Here is a 22,817-nt window from a genome sequence, read left to right on the forward strand (position 1 = left end):
CCGTGTGTGGGAGAGTGAGGGGGTTGTTCCAGTGTGAGTCTCTCCTGCAAATTTTCCCATTTCCGAGTGCAGCTGGAAAAAGGCGCAGGGCTCAGACAGATCCCATCGGTATTTGTGCAGTGATTCCTATCTCCGCCAAAACCCCCTGGCTTAGTGCCATCCAGCAATTCCAAAACAGACACAAATTACAGCAGCATTTCTAATGTGACTGTTACTTCCGGCTCTGGAAAGCTTGTACTTTCTCTGACGATATGAACAAGAACTGGATCTTGTTGTGAAAATGAAATGCCTGAGGCTGGGGAAAGGTTTGTGAAAACTCGAGGTGAGAGAGGGAGCGAGAGCGAAATAGCCAGTCACACTCGCACAGGAAGATCCAACCCTCAGAAACATGATGTCACTAAATGAGCTCACTGTTACCATGTGACAGCTGTCATAAATAGCTCAGTTATCATGACTTTGTGTTAGCTTCATTACAGTCTGCAAACTATTACTGACTGGCAACAGGGAGGGCAGCATTTCTTAGATACTGACTGAAGCGAGGAGGCTGTGCTGCTGCTGCTGCTGGGTTTTTACATGGAGCAGGTTAATTTACCGATCAAACATCAACATTTTATTTTTAGCATGAATCACAATTGCAAGCGATGTCTTTCTCGGGGGTCGGGGGGAACACAACACAACAAGTTCTTGTTAAATTGTAACTGAGTCTGATTTCTGTCGCTAGGTGTATTCCTCCGGGAGTCTCAGTCATTTTCTGGACGGGTATAATGTGTGTAAAAGTAACTGGATGCGGTACGTGAATCCCGCACAGTCGGCGGAAGATCAGAACCTGGTCGCCTGTCAGAATGGCACCGATATTTATTTCTACACGGTGAAACCAATCCCTCCCAGCAATGAGCTTCTGGTCTGGTACAGCCGGGAATTCGCTGAGCGATTAAACTACCCTCCGACCCGGGACCTGGTGATGTTAAAACTCAGTGAGTCTTTTTCCTTTTATCCTTTGCAGGGATTGGGGGGTGGGGGGGGGAGTTGGAAGAGTTCCTTCTTTTTTTCCCCCCTCCCCGAAGTTGATCGATTGTCTGTGTGCAGTTGAACCTCCCCACGTTCTGTAACAATGCAAAGTGCCCACCCGGACACGATTTCGACCTGAAAGATTTGCCCACGCACCGCTAACATGATGGCGATATAACATTTCTAGTTTACTGTGGTCAATGGAATGCAAGACCTGCGCCCTCCCACCCTCAAGCCCACCCCACGCCCACCTTTCCCAGATAATGCAATCCTCACCTTCCCAAAAACACCCCGGCAGAGGAGCGCTGAACGGGAATGGTGAGGTACACTCCTGGGGTTAAGTGCTCCTCTCTCTCTCTCCCTCTCTCCAATTGAATGCGTTGCTGCCTCTCTCTTCTCCCCACCTCTTCGTTCTTAGTTGTGGCTTTTGTTTTAAATTCCCCGCCCGCTCCTGGTTCAAATCAGTATCTCCAGCCTGAACTTCGCTTTAATAACAGCACGCTGCAATATTTTCAGTCAACTATACACACAGCAAGTCTGCTGAGATTGTAACAAGTGTCCGGGGAAGGGGGCACTTGTAGGGATGCGCTGTTGAAAATGAGCGATGGGCTGATTTTCTTGACCAGTTTACAGTGAGCATTCCTAACCATTTGGGATTGTGTGCGTGAATCCGTTCCATTCGTATTGCTCTTCATTGGGTCAAATACAGCAGCCCCCTTTCAGAATCCGTGCCAGGCATTGAGCTCTGATCGTCAACAAGTGCTGAAGGATGGGAGCTGGGAATGGAACCCACGCCACTGTCATTTGGGATACACATGGCTGGCTCCAATTCACCGACCTCCAATCCCCCGCAACCCCTTCCATTAAGAGCGAGAGTGCACATTGCCAGCAATGGTACCTGGGCAGGGGCACCCTCCTCAAGTACTGTCCGACTGTCAGACACTCTCTGAAGGCAAAAGTGAGGACTACAGATGCTGGAAATCAGAGTTTAGATTAGAGTGGTGCTGGAAAAGCACAGCCGGTTAGGCAGCATCCCAGGTGCAGGAGAATCGATGTTTCGGGCAAAAGCCCTCCATCAGGATTCTAATGTAAACACTCTCTGAAGTCAGAGTAACGAGATTGGCTAGGGTTAGATTTATCTGTTCATTGTTGATGCAGACAGCCCACAGGAAGGTCTGCTCATTCTCCTGTTGGTTTGTTCTCCAAATACTTGGAACTAAAATATGAAGTGGAGATTTCACAGGGAGAGAATGGGATTTGAAGCTTTTGTTGTAACCTGATTCTAGTAATCACTCAGTGCAGGATGCAAGAAGGAGATTTGACTGCTTGATAATTTTTCCTTTTAACTTGAGGTATGATTGGTGGAGATAAGCTCTTTTAAAGAAATTACATACATGTTTGAACAGTTTTCACCTTGAACTTTCATCTGTTGACAGATTCATCCCTTTAAAAAATGCTTTAAAGGCTTTATAAGGGGCAAGGCATCATTTTCTTCTGTGATCAGAAGGGGTCCAGAGTTCTGGGACACTTCTGAAAATTACAGAACAGGATTAGAGAGTGGTCACAGAAGAGAATGAAGCTTTTCAGCCTGTGGTTCTTGTGCTGGTTCTCTGAAGGAGAAAGTGTCATTTTCCCACCTTCTCCCACTTTCCCACCTTCTCCCACTTTCTCACCTCCTCCCGGTGGAGTTGCCACATTCTCTTCCTTTTCAGATACCAATCTAACTTCCTCTTGATTACCTCGACTGAACCATCCTCTTTATACTCTCAGGCAGTACATTCACAGTCCTTATGACTTGCTGCACTTTTCCACATCTCACCGTTGTTTCTTGCGCCAGAGTCATGGAAGTCTTAGGTGTACAAGATGCCATTCAACCCATTGCCTCACACCTGGCTCTTTGAGTATTTGAACTTAGTGCCTTTTACCTCCTAACCCTGCACCTTGTTTTTATGTAAATAATCATCTAATGCCATCTGAAATAATCTCCCAGACTCCAAATGTAAACTACTCACTCGGCCTCCTGCTTTTTGATACATCCACCAATAGGAACAGTTTGCAGTTTGTCCAGACCCCTCATTAATTCCACTCTCTCTGAAAATCTCATTTTGATCTTCTCTAAACGAAAGAGCTCCAAAGTCTCCAATCTGTATGTGGAATTGAAGTTCCTCATTCCTGGAGCAATGCTCATCAATGTTTTCTTCCCCCTTTCTATTGTTTCATATTTTTCTTAGCAAGACCAGTTTGTGTTCCTCCCTGACTTTGTTTCCTTTTATCCCTCCCACTTGTCAGGTTTTTTTTTTGGAGAGAATTAACCTGATTCCCTTTAGTTTACTATCACTGAACAAAGGGCAACATATTCAGCAGGTCTCAGTACTGTGCTTTGGTTAACTCTATCACTAATTGATATACTGGAGAGTTTGGGGACGCATTGAACTCCTGTCATTCTAGGACAGTTCACATAACAGCATTTTAACAGAACCTGTTTTTAAAACTGTTAGATGCAGGACTACTTGTTCTCATGCCTTCCTCTACCCTTTTGATATTTAGCTACAAAAAGTAACACTTCTGAAACTTGTGAGCAGAAACTTCAATCCCAAAGCAATCAAGTTCAAACATGTTCAGAGAGAGTGAGAGTGAGTGTGACAGTACTGAGGGAAAGGGTGAGTAAGGCTGAGTGACTGAGAGTGGGGAAAGGTGTGTATGATTTATACTACAAGAATGAAGGTTAGCTGTGTATTAGTTGTGTGTGTTTTGCTGTTAGTATGCATTAGTGTGTGTGTGTGTGTCCACCATATACTTGAAATGTTTCATGGTTAACATATTGCTTAGCTTCTTCCAGTTTTTAATTTACCTGGTTACACCTCACCCTGTGGTCATCAATCTATTACACTTCGGTGACTCCATCCCATGCAGTCTTCTTTTTTATGATATCTGTTTTTGAGCTGGCGCCTTACTGTTGCTGGTTGAGTAACAAGCAACAATTCTCTTTTGTCTTGAAATGTGGTTTGACAAGTGTTTGCCCTGCTAAACAGGTTTCTATTACATGTTGCAGCCACAAATTGAAAAGTTAATTTGTCCTCACACTCCCCACTCTCCCTACCCTGGGGTGTTAGTAAGTCCGAGCTCCCTCTCTCAGTAATTTACTCTTTTATTAGTCATCACAAATTGACTCAGTTCCTTTTGCACAATGGGCAGTTTGGCTTTGTCACTACAGCTTGCAGTTGTTTAGAGAGAGAGAAATCAAATAAGATGCCTGTTTGAAATCATTGTCAGCATACACATGTAGATGTTGGTAGTGGGGTATGGGAGGGAAGATTGTGGGGAATTGTCCTCCAGTATATACCTCCACCTACTAAAGCTCTAATGATATATTAGCATTGAGTGTTCTTATTTTTGCTAGCCATATTCTGCCTCTCAACAAGTTCTGCTCATCTATGACTTTGTATTCATCAACCTACATTGGCTCCTGGTGCATTAGTAGCACAAGTTAATCATTCTAATTCGTATTTGAAAGTTTGTCCAAGACTCATAGCCCACACTTACCTGCAGACCTCTTCCAGTTTAACCAGCTTCTGAGACCTCCACATTCTTGCGAGTTTGGGTCTTCTGCATCCTTCACTCCACTGTTGGTGGTTGTGCCTTTAGTTGCCTGACCCTTAATCTCTGAAATTTCCTCCCCACCCTTTCTGTATCTTTACCCTCATCCCTTAAGACAATTCTTAGTATATACTTGATTAACCAATTTTGGTATCTTCTTTCAATGTCTGCTTATGTGGCTCAATATCAATTATGGTTGATAACTAAAATCTGAAGCTTTTTTGGATGTTTTGCTTTGTTAAGTTGCTATGTAAATCTAGTTGTTGTCCAGACTGTCACGACAATGATATTCAATTGAATGAAATGTTGAAATGTTGAATGCTTCAGTGCACATGTGCACTTGTACCAATATATTCTTTAGATTAGATTACTTACAGTGTGGAAACAGGCCCTTCGGCCCAACAAGTCCACACCGCCCCGCCGAAGCATACCCACCCATACCCCTACATCTACATCTACACTTTACCTAACACTACGGGCAATTTAGCATGGCCAATTCACCTAACCTGCACATCTTTGGACTGTGGGAGGAAACCGGAGCACCCGGAGGAAACCCGTACAGACCCAGGGAGAACGTGCAAACTCCACACAGTCAGTCACCTGAGGCGGGAATTGAACCCAGGTCTCTGGCGCTGTGAGGCAGCAGTGCTAACCACTGTGCCACCGTGCCGCCCACCGTTCCTTTACTTCAGTAACATTCAATTCCAATCAAAGGAGAGGATAAATAAACAAAGTGCTGGAAGAAAAAGGGGACTCTGTTCATATTCCGAGGAGGTGAATCTCAAAATACAGTGTTTTCAGTGCAGAAAGCTGCAGTATTGATCCTTTCCAGTAATATAGCCTCCTGCCGCTGTCCCCAGTTTCACTACATTCAAAGTGAAACAGAAAGCAGCACTGAATGTCAGCTAGTCAGTCCACATCACTGCAGAATCCAAAAACAATTTGAGGTTTTAATTGACTCAAATATCGCCTTCAGTTATTTAACGGCAGAATATCTCAATGAGGGAAATCAGTGCTAAAGTTGGCTCGAAAGGCCTGAACCCAGGATGACCTCGATTGCATGTGGGCTTGTGTTTCTGGAGTTGGTGTCAGTTGATTAAACTATTTGTGACGACTGTTGTTCAGATATTAACACAGGGCAGAGGTGTGCCAAAGTGAGTTGACCTTTTTCTGAAGAAAAAAAGAGCCAAATTTTAAATTCATTCCTTATCCCCAATCTGTGTGACTGAGCACTGTGCCAAACTACATCGGCGTAAAATTTCTTCAGTTCCTCCACCAATTATACCAATGTGATCACTAGAAGAGGTTCTCAATTCATGGTCACTTTTATGCAACATGCGAGTTCTTATTTTGAACTGCTAATCACTGCCTGCTCCCATTCCACCCTCAACTCAACATGCAAAAAACTTGCATGAATGGAGCACCTTTCACTGCCTCAGGACACTAAAAGCATTTTAGAGCCAATGAAGTATTTCTGAAGTGTGGACACCCATTGTAGGAAATGCTGAGATCAACCTATGCACGGCAAGGTGCTACAGCAGCACTGAAGTAAATGTTCAGAGAACTTGTTTTTTTGTCATGTTGTTCGGTGTGTAAATGTTACCCTGTAACTAGAGGGACCCTGCTAACTGCTGTTTGAAAGAGAGCGTATTTTATGTCCATCTGGGCTGGCACATGGGGCCTTTATTTAATGTTTTGTCAAAAATATTTTATAGAATCCTTATAGACATCAGACAGGAGAAGTTTAATTCAGGAATCTGAGTCAGATTTGATGCCAAGCATTAAAATTACACACATGCCTGCTTCATTTCATATTTTGTTTAATTTGTTTTCAATAAAAACATTACCTTCAACATTATCTTCGTAAAACAAGATAGAAATTAATTAATTCTGAAACAGCAGGCAGCTACTGAGAGTTCAAAAGTAGCAAAGAACATACAAAATTGACTCTCACTTTGAGAAAACAGTGACTCATGTTTAAGGTGAACGTGGCAAGTTGAAAATAATCCCGCATATTGACTGACGCAGCAATATCTATTTATACAGCATCTTTAATGTAGTAGATCATCTGAATGTGCTTCTTTGGGCTATGTTCTGATGAGGTCTGACATTTGAACCAAACAAGGAAATAATAGAACAGGTGACAAAAAGTTTGGTCAAGGAGGTAGGTTTCAAGGAGCACCTTTAAATGCAGTGGAGAGGTAGAAAAAGCTTTGGAAGAGGACTCCACATCTGAGGGCCAAGGCAGCTGAAGGTACAGGCACCAGCAGTGGAGTGTTGAAAATTAGGTATTTGCAAATTGGTGGAATCATAGCACTGGAGAAGGTTCCTGAGGCAGGGAGAGAGGAAGGTCATTGAAGGTTTTGAAGATTAGGAGGAGAATTTTCATATCGAAGCATTTCTGAATGAGAAGTCATGTGGGAAACATGTGGAAATAAATGAATGGAACGCGGGTCAAATTAGGATACACAGTTGTATAACCTATGAGTGGGTGTGATAGACTTTTTAAACATACTGCGGTCTCTCCAGTGCTGAAGGAATGTTTTTGGAACTACAGCTGTGGTTATGTGGCATTCCAATCTCAACTGAACTTCAGCCCAGAGTTGATTGCCTTGTAATGACTGATCTGCTTACATCATTCCTGGTTTTTCAAACTTTGGAAAGAATGAATATCGTGCCAGGGCAGCGTGTAGAAACTCAGCTGATTCAGACACAGGCACTTCGTCCCATTGTTATTCAAAGGCTCTGCTGTAGGGTTGCTGCAGCGTTCTGTGCAGAGGATCAGAGTCTCACTGAGGTATCAGTGGTTGCTTATCCACAATCAAGAAGCTTTCATGGAAAAATTAATTGTGTGTAAAAGAAAAAGCAGTGTAGTAATGGAAAGGCTACCCAAACAGCTAGAAACCTATTTCATTACACAGCAACAGTCTCACTGACTGACGTTTCTGATACTTACAATTTAAAATGCTGAAAGGTTTTTGATAGAGTAAATAACAAGTAGTTTCCACTGACAGAAAATTCAATCATTAGAGGACACAGATTTACGATCATTGTGGCAAAAGAATAAAAGGGAGCAAATGAGTTAAGCTGTGAGTTAAGCTGCACTAGGAGAAAGTGAGGACTGCAGATACCAGAGATCAGAATTGAAGAGTGTGGTGCTGGAAAAGCACAGCCGGTCAGGCAACATCCAAGGAACTGAGTTAAATTCCATCATCTGCCAAGGAGGGATTTGAACCCATGTTCTCTGGGTTACTAGTCCAATGCAATTGCCATAACACTATCTTTGGGAGAAGTTAGTTTAAATTCCACCATTTGCCAAGCTCCTTAGATGCTGCCTGACCGGCTCCAACACCACGCTCTTTGACTTAAGAGGCACTGCCTGAAAGGGTAGTGGAAACACACCAAATATCTTTTAGAAATGGAAAATGCATAAATACTTGAAGGAGAGAAAGTATCAGAGTCCGAGAGAAATGTCTGAGGGACTGGGTCAAACTGGACAGTTCCACAGGCACAAAGGACTGAATAGCTCCATTTGCTGTATGATCCCATCATTCTCCATAAGCTCAGCTTTGCAGATTGCTATTCTCCTATTCTCAATGATCCCATCAATAAGGTCACCATCCACAATGGGTGACAACAGTCATGCTCTTCCATTAGCCAACACAGCTACATCATTCCTGGTTTTTCAAACTTTGGAAAGAATGAATATCCTGCCAGAGCAGCGTGTAGAAACTCAGCTGATTCAGACATAGGCACTGGCTTGCTTAAATATTACAAAAGATTTAGATTCAAGAACCTCCACTCACGTGGCCCATTCAATCCTGCAGAGGAAGTTTGCCCTGATACTGTTGCACAGATTTGGAAGCAATATACTGGGACTTGGCCATACAGGTTAACCATAACATACCTCTCCAACCATAACAAGGACAGAACACCCCTGGTGCTCACCTTCCACCCTACCAACCTTCGCATAAACCAAATCACCCGCCGACATTTCTACCACCTCCAAAAAGACCCCACCACCAGGGATATATTTCCCTCCCCACCCCTTTCCGCCTTCCGCAAAGATCGTTCCCTCCGCAACTACCTGGTCAGGTCCACGCCCCCAAACAACCCACCCTCCAATCCTGGCACTTTCCCCTGCCACCGCAGGAACTGTAAAACCTGTGCCCACACCTCCTCCCTCACCTCTATCCAAGGCCCTAAAGGAGCCTTCCACATCCATCAAAGTTTTACTTGCATATCCACTAATATCATTTATTGTATCCGTTGCTCCCGATGCGGTCTCCTCTACATTGGGGAGACTGGGCGCCTCCTAGCAGAGCGCTTTAGGGAACATCTCCGGGACACCCGCACCAATCAACCACACCGCCCTGTGGCCCAACATTTCAACTCCCCCTCCCACTCTGCCAAGGACATGGAGATCCTGGGCCTCCTTCACCGCCGCTCCCTCACCACCAGACGCCTGGAGAAAGAACGCCTCATCTTCCGCCTCGGAACACTTCAACCCCAGGGCATCAATGTGGACTTCAACAGTTTCCTCATTTTCCCTTCCCCCACCTCACCCTAGTTCTAAACTTCCAGCTCAGCACTGTCCCCATGACTTGTCCGGACTTGTCCTACCTGCCTATCTCTTTTCCACCTATCCACTCCACCCTCTGCTCCTTGACCTATCACCTTCATCCCCTCTCCCACTCACCCATTGTACTCTATGCTACTTTCTCCCCACCCCCACCCTCCTCTAGCTTATCTCTCCACGCTTCAGGCTCACTGCCTTTATTCCTGATGAAGGGCTTTTGCCCGAAACGTCGATTTCGAAGCTACTTGGATGCTGCCTGAACTGCTGTGCTCTTCCAGCACCACTAATCCAGAATCTGGTTTCCAGCATCTGCAGTCATTGTTTTTACCACCTTGATAATTATCTGAGGTAGATCAACTCCATGTTTAAATTATTTCACTGAACTTGTACACACCAAATTTTTTAAACTGAATAAAAGTTGTAGCTGTCACACTGTCGGTTGAGAGTGCGGGGGATTGAGATTTAATGACTCAGTATAATTGGTTGCTTTCTCACTTCTCTCTTGTTTCTGTGTTAAAACTATCTGTGTCAGTGTTTTTTTAAGGCATCAGCTCACTGCCTTCAGTCACTGAATTCCACGCAGTTGCAATATATGATTCAGCAAAATTCAGAATGACTGTGATCTCTCCAGTTAGTCAGCCCCCTACACCAAGACCCCACCCACCTGAAGCTCTTCAGAAATGATTCGGCCAGTGAAAGAGGAAGCTCTGGTTCACTGTGTCTTTGCCTCAACTTGTCTCCTATCTGGAGGCTCATCTTTGGTCACAGATCAAAGTGCGGTTAATCTCTCTTTTTGGTGCAAAGTAGAAGCAGAAATGCTTTTAGAGTCATAGCCCAGACACTTTTAGCCCAGAAGCAGACTGTTTGGCCCAACCAGTCCATGCCGGTTATTATCCCAAACTAAACTAGTCTCCCCTCCTGTGTTTGGCCCATATCCCTCCAAACATTTCTTATTCATGTACTTATCCAAATGTTGTAACTATACCCACGTCCACCACTTCCTCTGGAAGTTCATTCAACACAGGAACCGTCTTTGTGTAAAAAAAAAGTTGCCCCCATGTCTTTTTTAAATCTTTCACCTTGCACTTTAAAAATATGCCCTCTAGTCTTGAAATGCACAATCCTAGGGAATAGGCACTTGCCATTTATCTAATCAATACCCCTCATGATGTTATAAACCTTTATAAGGTCACCCCTCAACCTCCTATGCTCCAGTAAAAAGAATCCCAGCCTATCCAGCCTCTCCTTACAACTCAAACCCTCCATTCCTGGCAGCATCCTGGTAAATCTTTTCTGAACCTTCTACAGCTTAATAACATCCGTCCTATGGCAGGGTGACCAGAACTGCACACAGTACTCCAGAAGATGCCTCATCAACATCCTGTACAACCTCAACATGATGTCCCAACTCCTATACTCAAAGGCAACCATGCTGAATACCATCTTAACCATCTTGTCTACATATGACTCGAGATGTTTGGTCAAATTTCACTTTCTGGGTGAAGTGACTGAAGATCTTTGAATTCCTAACTGGCCTTCCCCGATCCCACTGCACCCCACCTGATAAGCTGATTTCTAGATGTGCTTCTGATTTTGTCATTCATCTGTGATTCTGGACATTAAGTTTTGGAAAGATATTCCAACTCACTTAGCTCTGTCAACCCCAGTGCTAACATAACTGGGGATTGGAGTTTGAGCCTCCAGCCCCAGCAGCAAGAGTAATATCATGTGAACTAGGATGGCAAAACATATTAAATGGAAGAGAAATTGTTCCCATCAAGCTCATCTGTGCAAAGATGAGTTTTTAATGACATAGGATAATATTTTTAAAAACTATTTCCCTGGTGTGTTTGCATTGAAACCACGAGTTTCTGATTTTTCGCCACCAATTTTGCTCTCTTTAATCACTGGAAATAATATCAAAACATACTGTAAATTCTACAATGCAGGACCACATCAAGGTTGAAAATAACCACAACTTGTTAAATACTTCAACTTTGCTCTGCAAACATCTCAGATTATGTTACTGCCCTCTGAAAGTGCAGTCGGCTTTCCTCATAGCAGGTGCAGTCATCTATTTATGCACAGCAAGATCCTACCAGTAACAATGTGACAATGATCAGATTATTTGTTCTTCTGATACTGGTTGAGGGGATGAATGTTTGGTTGGGACTCTAGGGAGAACACTTCTGTTCCTCTTTCATTAAAGCCAAGGAGTCTTTTAAGTCCAGCTGGGAAAGCAGTCAGGCCCTTTGTTTATCATCTGATCTGACAGTTCTCACCTATGACAGTGCAGCATTCCCTTACAACTGTGGTAAAGCATTGCCCTAAACTATGGGTTTGAGTCTTTGGAGTAGAATTTGAAGCCAGAACCTACTGACACAGGTGAGGGAGTTACAACTGAAACTTGCGTGTCTTTTAGAACATTCACGTGGTTTCACTTAATTATAACTTCTTGAGCAACTTCTCTCCTCAATGTCCAGTTTCACCTTTGGTGTACCTTCCACTGTGTTCTTTGTTTCTTCCCATCTCCCTTCCCCTGTCAGTAATAATTCTGCTCACTCTTCCCAAGGTTAACCATATGGATTTTCTTTCTAGAACATAATCTCAAGGGATACAAGGATCTGGTGTCTGAATTCACTGGCCAGCTACCTCAGAACCAAGAAGACATACACGAAGGCCAAAAACAGTATGCTAATGACACAAAGAATGAGGAAGAAAAAATGGATGTGGAGATAATTGACAGAGATACACCACCCATCACTCCCGATGACCAAATTGTGGATTTCAGTAAAAAGCTTTATCCAAGTGTAGAGACCAGACATCAACCAGAAGAAAATAGCTCGAAGATAAATGATGTTAATGACAAAGAAAAGCCATTGGAGAGAACCAGCCCTTTTTCCAGAACCAGTCCAAACCAAAGATCAAAAAGTCCTGTTGTTGAACAGTACCCTCAGATTTTGTCTCTCAATTCAACTACCTCATCTCAGAAAGAACTCTCTCTCCATTTGAATGGATGTCACAGCCATGCTGAGGGCCTGGTCTCTTACCCGATGTACTCACCTCCAAGTCACATCCAGCATCAGTATATGTATCCATATAGCACTCTGTCTCCTCACTACCCTAGATTAATATTGCCCAACTATTCACCTACTTTCAACAGTATTCACACGCTGAACAGTCCAAGCACCTTGAACAATGTGAACAATCTTAGCCTCTTTAGCAGGATGGCCCCAGTCTGTGGCAATTTTGTGAGCAGAGACTATCTGCCTCATCCCATGATGAGCCAGCCTGTTTTGCCCATCACACTGTCAAATGAAGAAGGCCAAAGGCTCCATGTTCCTGAGCAGCCAAGGCGCCTCCTTATCCCTGCTCCGACCAGTGCTTTCTCACCTACAGGTCTGAAGGAAACTCTTCTTGACCATTCACCACCATCAGGCTCCTCAATAACGTCTGAGCAGGTACATCTAAAGGCTACCTCCTGGTCTCCGGCAAGTGAGGAAGCGATAAATCTGAGCAAACCAAAGATTTCTCTAGCAGATTCCCCTGGTTATAAATCACTTCCATACCCACTGAAGAAACAGAATGGAAAGATCAAGTATGAGTGCAACGTGTGTTCAAAGACCTTCGGCCAGCTCTCAAACCTAAAAGTAAGTGTTCTTTGCAATGTATTTGCAAAAGAGACAGTGACCTCAAGCTCTGACTTCTCTTAGGAGTTAGCAGTAGTGAACCTTCAGTTTGTTCCTTCCGTGTTAGCACTGGTAGGATTAGCTAGGACTATGTAACTCCTTTGAAGTATATTACTTGCTCCTTCCCTCTCCTGAGAAAAATTAAATCCGTAAAAATCCGTATAGTCCAAAGATAAATGACTAATATTTGAGAAAAATTGTTGCAGCCATCAAGTTAGGATCTATTGTTTTGCTTCACAATTAGTGGAGTAAATCAGCATTGGGAGTAATATGACATTGGGAAGTAATGTAATGCTCTGAGTTACAAAGTACTCAGACTCATACACTGCTGGGGTTACTCGATGTTTAGATTAATCCCGTGTTCATAGTCAATGCAGTTTTCATGGTAACACTTCACTTTGAAGATGAAAATGAAACTTTGTTCTTTGAAAACCTTGAACAAAAACTGATTTGGCAAACACCTGTTGGTGATGTTGGTTGATGGCCTGATTTCTTTAACCAAATCAAGGGGTGGTACGGTGGCTCAGTGGTTAGCACTGCTGTCTCACAGCGCCAGCCTTGGGCGGCTGTCTGTGTGGAGTTTGCACATTCTCCCAGTGTCTGCGTAGGTTTCTTCCGGGTGCTCCAGTTTTCTCCCACAATCCAAAGATGTACAGGTTGGGTGAATTGTCCATGCTAAATTGCCCAAAGTGTTCAGGGGTGCGTGGGTTAGGTTAGTAGTTGGGGTAAATGTAGGGTAATAAGGGAATGGGTCCGGGTGGGATAACCTTCGGAGGGTCGGTGTGGACTTGTTGGGCCGAAGGGCCTGTTTGCACATTGTAGGGATTCTATTCTATGATTCTCACTTAATTCCCACCACCCTTGTCCATATCTGTAAGCACAAACCATGTTTCATTGAAATGTTCACAATCCTTGTGCTCAGCATTAGGGCTGTGCTCAGATATTCTGGGATACTTTTGTCTCTGCAACCTGTCTGTCTCACCAGTCTAAATATTCGCTGATAATGGTTCAGCAATGAGAGATTGAGATTAATGTTCACCTGAAACTGCCTGTCTGTCTGTCCTGGCTTGTGATTTGTTACAATGTGCAATACCGTGGTTTACATCTGCATTATTTGACTTATTGCCCAAATATAATTGAAGGGGAAAATAATTACAGGGCTATGGGGAAAATGCTTATTTGACTAGCTCTTTCAATGCACAGAGAAAATGAGCCAAACCAATTAAAAGCAAAATACTGCAGATGCTGAAAATCTGAAAGGAAAGTAGAAAATGCTGGATAACCTGAGCAAATCAGGCATCATCTATGGAGTGAAAAAAAAAGTTAGTGTTTCAGATCTGATATAATTCTGTTTTAAAACTCATGTGCTAAATCTCTTATGTCTGTGACTTATGAGTCTATGAAATGTCACAATTGTACATGAAACTGTCCCCAGTGCAGTGAACTGATTGGGTTCAACAGAAAGCAGCAACTGCATTTTATCTGGACAATGGTTATGTCACTGAAACAATTGATCTCGAGAATGATCTTTGACTACCCTCTGAGATGGCCTAATTGGAACTAGAAATTTGCAGTAATGCTGGCTTTGGCAACAATGCCCACATCCTGCAGATGAACTTAAAACATGTTGCTCTGTCTTTTTAAAGTAGAATTGCTTGGCAAAGTATTTCTGACACAGTAAGTCTTGAATAATCTGATATATAATCAAGCAGAAGGCACATTCCTTAAGATGATACAACTGAAATGGCCTGAAGTTCAAAAGTTTATTATAATTCATCTCAGCCTGCATAGTGACTCACATGGACTCTGCTTATGGGTCAGAGGTACATTGATTAAATAATTTCATCGTGGAAGGATTGAAACTACAACAAAAAAAAGCAAGGGAGTGCCGCAGTGTCAGAGGTGTCACAGAGGTGTTAGCTGTCTGTACTCTCAGTGGGGATGTAAAAGATCCCATAGAACCACATTAAAGCAAGGTGATAAATTCTTCTCACGGTCTTGGACAATCTTTGTCTCTCAGGCAACATCACTGACTAGCTGTTGCGTTTCTTTCATTTGACAATGAAGTACTTTATTTGGCTCTAAAGCACTTGGGAATGTCCTGAGGAGTTGAAAGGAGCTAAATAAATTCAAACTCACTCTTTCTTCAAGTGAATTTGCCAAATAGCATTTTTTTGGTGAGGAGCTATGATGGCATAAAGACTTTAGCCTGTGACAGTATGCAAACTGTGAAAGAATGAATCACTGTCTCATAAAGGTGATGACTACCTCATCTCTGATGCAATTTTGATGGACTATGGGACTCAGTCATGACGGTTTCTTGCAGGTCCACCTGAGGGTCCACAGTGGAGAGAGACCTTTCTCATGCCACACCTGCAATAAGACGTTTACACAGCTGGCTCATCTCCAGAAGCATTACCTGGTGCACACCGGAGAAAAGCCTCACCAGTGCCAGGTAAGAACAAATAGTTGGTGATTGAAGCAATGGAATTTTCAGTGACTAAGAATGAATGCGACCATAGTTTTACTGCTGAGTGCAAAGTGACAGCTGAGCACAACTGTGATACACTCCATTGCTAAACATTGTCTGGACACTTGGTGGGGGGAGTTGGGGGACAACTGAAGGAATATGTCCAGGGCATAGAGCAGTGTTTAGCCATGTAATCAAATGGCCTGGACAAACTTAGCAGTGTCTGATGTTGGCCCAGACCACCTGCATTGCTAAATTGTCAATATTATGCCTGTGTTATGCCCATTGTACACCTGAGCACATACCAGATTCTACACCACATTGTCAGAATTCTCATTTAAGTGAATTGCCAGAACATAGCTAGTGTCCGGGGATCTCACAAACACAACACAGATCCGTGGCTTCAGAAAAGGGTAGAAAAGTAAGAATATAAATGTCCATAAAATGTAGGACATTAATACCATGAAACTTGAAGCAGGAGTTGAACACAAAATACTTAACATTAAAATCTTCGCCCCTCTATTTTTGACCTATCACAGTCTGTGGGAATGGAGCAGCTTTGGGTTGTTCAACTTTGTCTGATGTTCGTCTGTTTATCTCCTTCTTTGTCAACTGAGGTGGGTGTTGATGGGTTGGGGGGGATAACGCAGGATGTCATCTCAGGATTTTACACATAATAAACCTCTTGATTATTATTTTAAGTGTCAAGGATAATCACTGAATGTGATAATTTAAGAAATGAATTGTCTGACTCCTTTGTTTTGTTTATCGTGTCTGTTCTGGTCCAGTTGGCCTGACTGTCTTTTCCATCTTGCCCTGTACTAGGTGTGTCACAAACGTTTCAGTAGCACCAGTAACCTGAAGACTCACCTCCGTCTCCACTCTGGGGAAAAACCCTATCAGTGCAAGCAGTGTTCTGCAAAATTCACCCAGTTTGTTCACCTCAAGCTGCACAGACGCCTGCACAACAAGGAACGGCAACACAAGTGCCACTTCTGCTCCAAGAGCTACATCCACCAGTGCAGCCTGAAAATCCACCTGAAAGGCAATTGTCCCCTGGCCTCAGTGAGCAGCTTGTCCAAGGAGGAACTCCTCAGGATTGACGATGTGATTGATAACTTTGACATGAGCGAGCATGCAGAAAGATTGGATGAGAGTGCCACGGTAGCAGAGATGGAAGTGGTAACTGAGCAGCTTCTAGCCGCTGGCCTAGAGAACGGCCACAAAGAGGAGCCATGCAAAACAACATGTCACAAGAGCAATGGAGACAGCCCTCCATCCATTGGTTTCCATGAGAGGACCAAAAATCTAATGTTATACCATCATATTTCACCACCTCAACCGCCTGTCAGGGTCAAACAAGAAGCCAGTTTATAATTGCACATTAGTTATGTGCCAGGACTAATTTGATGAATTCTTCAGCAAACAGGGTTAACCACTGGGGCTCATGTGACATAGCTGACTGTTTTGGGAAACTTAGAAGGAAAATTCATGGCAGTGAGGAAATTGAATCCCCGCCTTGTTTTGTGTGATTTAAGTACTTCCAGTAATAATAGTAATTATCTGACTCTGTTTTATATGTATCTATGTGCATGTGTGTTTGTTTCAGTTGAATTGTTTTATAGGACCTGGTAAATTGAGAATCCACTCTCTTGTCCTTGTGAGTTCCTATTGATTCAGTCAGACCAAAAACAAAATGCCCAAACATGCAGCCCTTACTGGGTCTGGGTGACACAGATTCAGCGTCTGCTGTAATTTTTGTGCTTTCAATGCTTTCTCAGGGTGTATTAGATATATTTATGCAACCAAAAATGGTATATATTTTTATCAGTTAAGAGACAATCAGATATGAGTTTATTCTTCTAAGGTCTATATCTTATTTATTAAGAGATAAAGCATTGTTTTTATTTTAAATAAAGTTCACAGTGACTAAAATGTGGGATAATTGATTGATATCTGTGATAATATTGATGAGAAAATTGAATTATTTCAAAATTCAATGTGAAAAATTGGCATCAGAAGAACAAATTGTCTTTCAGGCCTTGATATCCCTACCTGTCATTGAGTTTATCCAACGGTCCTGATTACTCTCAGTCTAATGTTTGTGTGAGATAACGTAGTGACAATCAGGTGTAACACAGTGTTATTGGCCAAGCTTGCATGGGCTGAGAGGATCAAAGGTTCTATGAATGGAAGTGATTGGATCCTTCTGAATTCAGCCAGCAAATTGCATGAAGTCTCAACAATTGAACTCTTGCTGTTTTGGTAGTGAGGGTGAAGTTCAAAAGGAGGGTGCGATTTTGTTATATAATTCCTTTTCTACCAAATATCAAGAACGTTCTCTTTGGTTTTGGACTGGAGAATTCACAGGGTGTGGTGTGTGTAGAATGTAGTGAGGATAGATTGATGTTGGAAGAGGAAAACATTTTGATAGTAAATCCTTTATCCTCCAATACTTGCACAGGGGATTAGTTTCTTGTTTGTGTTTTTTCTTGTTAATTGCCTCCTATTCAGCTCATTCATTCACATTCTGACCATTCTGCAATGAATGATTCAGGCTTCTAACAATATCTTCAAAACAAAAGTCCGTACCAATAGAAACACAAAATTACTCCAACTCTAAACCTTTATGTCCCTTTGATCTTCTAGTGCTCTGCTCCCACCATTATATGATGCACTTCTCTGTCTTTACAGGGGCTGAGTGTGAGACAGAGCTTCATCTCATTATGCACCTGTAAGCTGCCAGTCACTGTTAAAACTAGAAAAATAAAATGAATTGCATTCCTTACCTTTATAAGATCGCTGTTAAGACCAGGGCATATTATGGGGCACAGCCTGTGTTTTTACACAGAATGCTGTGAGCTTTGCATTAGTGTTGGAGCTAACTTTGCTCAAATTGAGTAGGTATCAGATAGAAGGGACATAACATCCACCCTCTTAAAGCCAAAAGCTGCTGAAACAAAAGTTCCTCTATTTTTCTGGAGTACTTTATAGTAGGCTGAATGATGTAAAGTCAAAATAGATTCAGAAGCAACAAGACTAAAAATACATATATTATTTTTTACATGAGTGTACATGTACCAAAAAGACAGACCTTTGAGGCTAAGACTTGGCAATAATGTGGTTTAAGCAAGTCCTAGAATGGTTAAGTAGAGCATTCGTCTTCAAACATGTTGCTAATTATTGTGAGTAGGTAACTAGTAAAGGTTGCTCAGGGCAAAATCCTTTTTGAAAATAAAGACTGTAAAAAAATTGCTACTTTTGATAATTAGAAGTTAGCTTTTGTAAATAAAAATGTAGAAAATTTCTACATTTCACAGAAAATCCCAATAGTCATACGCTGTGCTTTCAACCTGACTGTGGTAGTCTGACGGAGAGATTTCATTTCTCAGTTTACTGTTTGCTTTGAGAGCATGAAATTATATTTTGTCTTTTACACTGGAAAAGATTTGAATATTTTTGAGTGATATTGCCATGGAAACCACCAGTGTCGCCTATGTGGAGTGCTATTGTGCACATACGGAGGGAAAATCAAATCCAATTGACATTACAATTGAATAGTTGTGCCTGAATTCATCTTTGATTCCCTAAAGGCCGAGAAAACATAGACGTCTTCTCGCTTTACTTTTATAGACTTTATAGATTCATAGCATCAGTGATTACTATTGGCCATATGTCTACTCTGGTTAAAAAGCATCCTGTAATTTTTTTTCAATTTAAGAGGAGTCAACATGTGGTATTCATGACTACTCAAGGTTTTAAAAGTAATGTCCATAGCTCCTCTGAATCCCATGATTCCACAAGATTTGTTGGGTGGCATCCATAATTCTGAAAGAGCCATGGCTTCAGTGGTTTCTGTGGCAAAATGAAAGCCCTGGCAATATGTAAACCAAAGCAGTACTGTTTTCGAACTGGGTCCACTTGAAGCATTCCTTTTTGATGCATTTGTTTACTAGAGGTGCAGTGAATTCACTTAAATACTTCATGACCCTCCTTGACTCTTGGTCAAAGATCCATTAACTGTGAAATATGCTGCCACATGGGTTTACACAGAACATACTGTATATTTACAAAGTGCCATTGGGCCTTTGCAGTATGGGATTCCAAACCATTCAGCTCTGGGTTCAGTGAGCAAAGATCAGGGATCTTATAGAATCTTAATATAGGGGCTTTGGTTCAAATATCTTCAGATTGTTAGGGGTGAACAATTGGATTATTTTGACCAAATAGTACAATGGTCTAAAAAGCCTGTTTTGTGAAGTGCCACACCTTTGATTTCAGCTATTCCACGCAGAGTACGTGTGATAAAGGAACAGGAGTAGGCCACACACGCACACACACACACACACCAAATTAATAACAATGATTAATGCTCTCCAGCTTTTCCTTGACTAAATGTGACTCAGGTTTAAGATTTAAAGAAAAATCTGTCTGATTAAACAGATTGATCAGTATCTACCTCCACCTTTATCTTTATTTCTTCAGTGTTCTCACAGAACTAGCTGAGGGCTACCAATTTTCATAGGGCTCAGTGTCAATTTATATTATTAGAGTTAGCTGTTATCTTTAAGAAGTTGGAAGTTGGTTAGCTCAGTTGGCTGATTGGCTGGTTTGTTATGCAGATGATGTTAACAATGTGGGTTATTCCTCCACCAGCTGAGGTTACAATGAAGGTCTGTCTTCTCAAAGACCTCCCTCACCTGAAAAGTGATGACCCTCAGGTTAAACTCATTGTGAGTTATCACTGTCTAATGAGAGAGTGGGTCTATAGTGATTTTACCTTTATCTTTAAAGAGACATCCAACCACAGTAAGGAGATGATTTTGTTTGGTATGAGCAGGCCCAAGTCTACCCTACTGTTCTCATCTGCTGATTGATGTTCCACAGCAGCCAGTGGCTCCCTTTGCACACGTACAACTGGGACAGAAGCTGAAGGGATGTCAGAACGATCTGCTGTCTGCTTTGGGGAGTATTTCCTGTGACTGCTTCCTCTTCATGCACAGCTTCCCTTGCAGGCAAATGCTCTGTAATTATTTTCACAGCATCTTTGATAGATTCAGTCACAAACCAAACTTTTAAAAGATAAAATATCTTTAATTCCTTATATAGCATTGTCCAATCACTCAAGAAATCATTGGCTTAAAGTGAGTAAAGAACCTAACCAAACTAGTCAGGAGACCAGAATCATGATCAGAGCAGCAAGGCAAAAAATCCACATTGGATAGTTCTCTGCAAAAACAATGGTAATATTCAACCCGTGTTAGGCAATCAATTGTGGATCCCTTTACATCATAAACCAGTTTAATTTTTATAGCACTTCAGTCCCAAATAAGTTAAAAAGGCCTCATGATGAGAAGCATGAACAAGTATAAAGTCTCTTCCATACAAAGTTTTAGCTTGTGGTCAAATGGTTAGAAATTACATTTCACTGCTATTTGGATTACCACTAAATATTGCAACAACAGACATAATCAGACATGTAAGGTATTGATGACAGTAGTTCTGGTGGTAACGTCTTCTCTATGATCTACGTACCCAGTTAGCGTACTTGCAGTTATAAAGAGTCAATAGTACTTACATCAGCAGAAACATTAGTAGTGGTGTTTTCATTCTAGATTAAAGGACATTTAAGACTCCCCCACATAAAATGACAATTGTCAGCAGGGATATGGACAGCAGTGACAGATCTAAAAATAATTGATCAACAAATTCCTGCCCAAAGACATTAAGGAAGTTTACCCTGAGTGACTGCACCTCTATCTCTTCCTCTCAAGAAAACCAAATGTTGTTGAATAAGTATCTGGGGTCAACAGATGGAAATCAGGCTGTTCTTAGTTGAGATGTTTGACTTCCTTTAACTTAAATCAAACAGCAGGTCAAAAATATCACAGGGACAGATTGACATACAGATTTGCACCAAAGTTACAGAGTAGTTCTTTTTTGCAAACCTCACATACTTTGTGTATCAACTGAAGTGTTTTGTACAGAAAAACCTTTTGTAAAATTATGTTTACGTGTGGTTTACACTTTATTTATGTTAAATTTCTTATGTAGCTGTGACTTAAATTAAACATGTTCATTTCTACATCTCCATGATGTGACTTTTTTTGTCTTTATTCTTGCTTTGCTTTCACAAAATTTCCTTTCCCCCTCCTTCAGGATTCCACAGTCAGGGTCAGAAAATGACTGCTCCTGTGGGATAAGTGATAGCCATGACATTAGGGGGATCTAGGTTTCTATTCAAATAATGCCAAGGGATCTTTATGTCCGCTGCATTGGTGGAGTTGCCCTCAGTTGGATAATACATCAATATGAGTCTTTGTCTACCTCAGATGGAGAAGGTATTGTTACTATGTGAGTCTATTATCAAACAAATTAGTTAAGTAGCATTGAAAAATAGCCCCAAAAATCAAAAGGTAGCCCTGGAAATAAAACTAACAGAGCCCTGAGGAGCCTTCAGAAAAAATGCTCATGATCTCTGATGCAGACACAGCATAGAATTCATTCACGAGGCTGTGAAAGAACAGATTGGTGGGTGAAGAGAGCTCTGTGTAACGCACAACTTCAACTCTCACTGCACATTGCACAAAGCAAGTAGACTTTTCATTAAGCAATTTCAATTCACCAAGGAGGTTTCAGTCCCTTCCACATCTAACAACCTGCTCTAATACTCTGCTCACGTTTCACGGCTGTAACAAATTTCATTGACGCAGCTGAGACAATCCATCACATTCTAAAACAACTCACTTAAAAAAGTCCAGTTGCCCAATGTGAATAAATCCTTTTAACGTCTAGATCTGTAGCTTAGCCAAAAGTAACCCCTGGGTGTTACCCAATGTGAGCATCAGGTTTTATTGAAATCCATCCATTAGGTTTTATTGAGTATTATTTACAAATAGACAAACTGGGTGAAAAGACAAGGGTAAAAAGAGGCTCAGTTGCCTGAATTGGTTTCCCCCCAGATCCACTAGGCTTTTCATATTTACCTGCTCTCGGGAAAACCAGGGCAGCTGTCAGGATCCCAGTATGATGTCAGTATTTGGACTTTTAACTTCCCACATGTTGTGAAATCTGCCTCTACTTAAACCTCTTCTCTTTCTGTCGAGATCCCAATCCTTCTCTCTAACACAGTCCCTTCTCAAAACTAATCCTTGTTTCCATCCCAATCCCTGTTTCTATCGCACCCACAATCTATCTCAATCCCTATCATTAGCCCATTCTTTGTATCTTATCCTTGTTTTAATCCCAGTTTCTGTCACTATCTGAATCCCTATTTCTATCCTGATCCTAGTTTTTATCCCAGTCTCTGTGCTGTTTGTCTCCATTTCTACTCTGGTTTAGTGTTGAAATGTGTATAATTTGATATCCATACTCTTGAGGCCTCTCACTAACATTAGTTGTCTGTTGTGAGATACAGTGCTGATTTCCTGTTTCTCTTCCCCCCACCATTTGTCAATAAACAGGAACTAGATTA

General features: G+C 41.9%; 1 protein-coding gene across 3 annotated transcripts in view; it reads left to right on the forward strand.

Annotated features, from left to right (window-relative positions):
- LOC140453499 (PR domain zinc finger protein 1-like) overlaps positions 1 to 21,428 on the forward strand; it is a 64,404-nt gene extending 42,976 nt beyond the window's left edge. For 2 of the 3 annotated variants that reach the window (XM_072548234.1, XM_072548236.1), the window contains 4 exons: positions 722 to 974; positions 11,783 to 12,834; positions 15,200 to 15,328; positions 16,169 to 21,428. In XM_072548234.1, the coding sequence (XP_072404335.1) occupies positions 722 to 974; positions 11,783 to 12,834; positions 15,200 to 15,328; positions 16,169 to 16,720 (1,986 nt within the window). In that variant the 3' untranslated portion in view covers positions 16,721 to 21,428. Of the gene's footprint in view, positions 1 to 479; positions 583 to 721; positions 975 to 11,782; positions 12,835 to 15,199; positions 15,329 to 16,168 lie in introns of those variants that run through there. The other variant, XM_072548235.1, reaches the window with a different exon arrangement.
- The last annotated feature ends 1,389 nt before the right edge of the window (positions 21,429 to 22,817 follow it).

Source organism: Chiloscyllium punctatum, chromosome 27 (assembly GCF_047496795.1).
Source record: "Chiloscyllium punctatum isolate Juve2018m chromosome 27, sChiPun1.3, whole genome shotgun sequence".
Taxonomy (NCBI): Eukaryota; Metazoa; Chordata; class Chondrichthyes; order Orectolobiformes; family Hemiscylliidae; genus Chiloscyllium; species Chiloscyllium punctatum.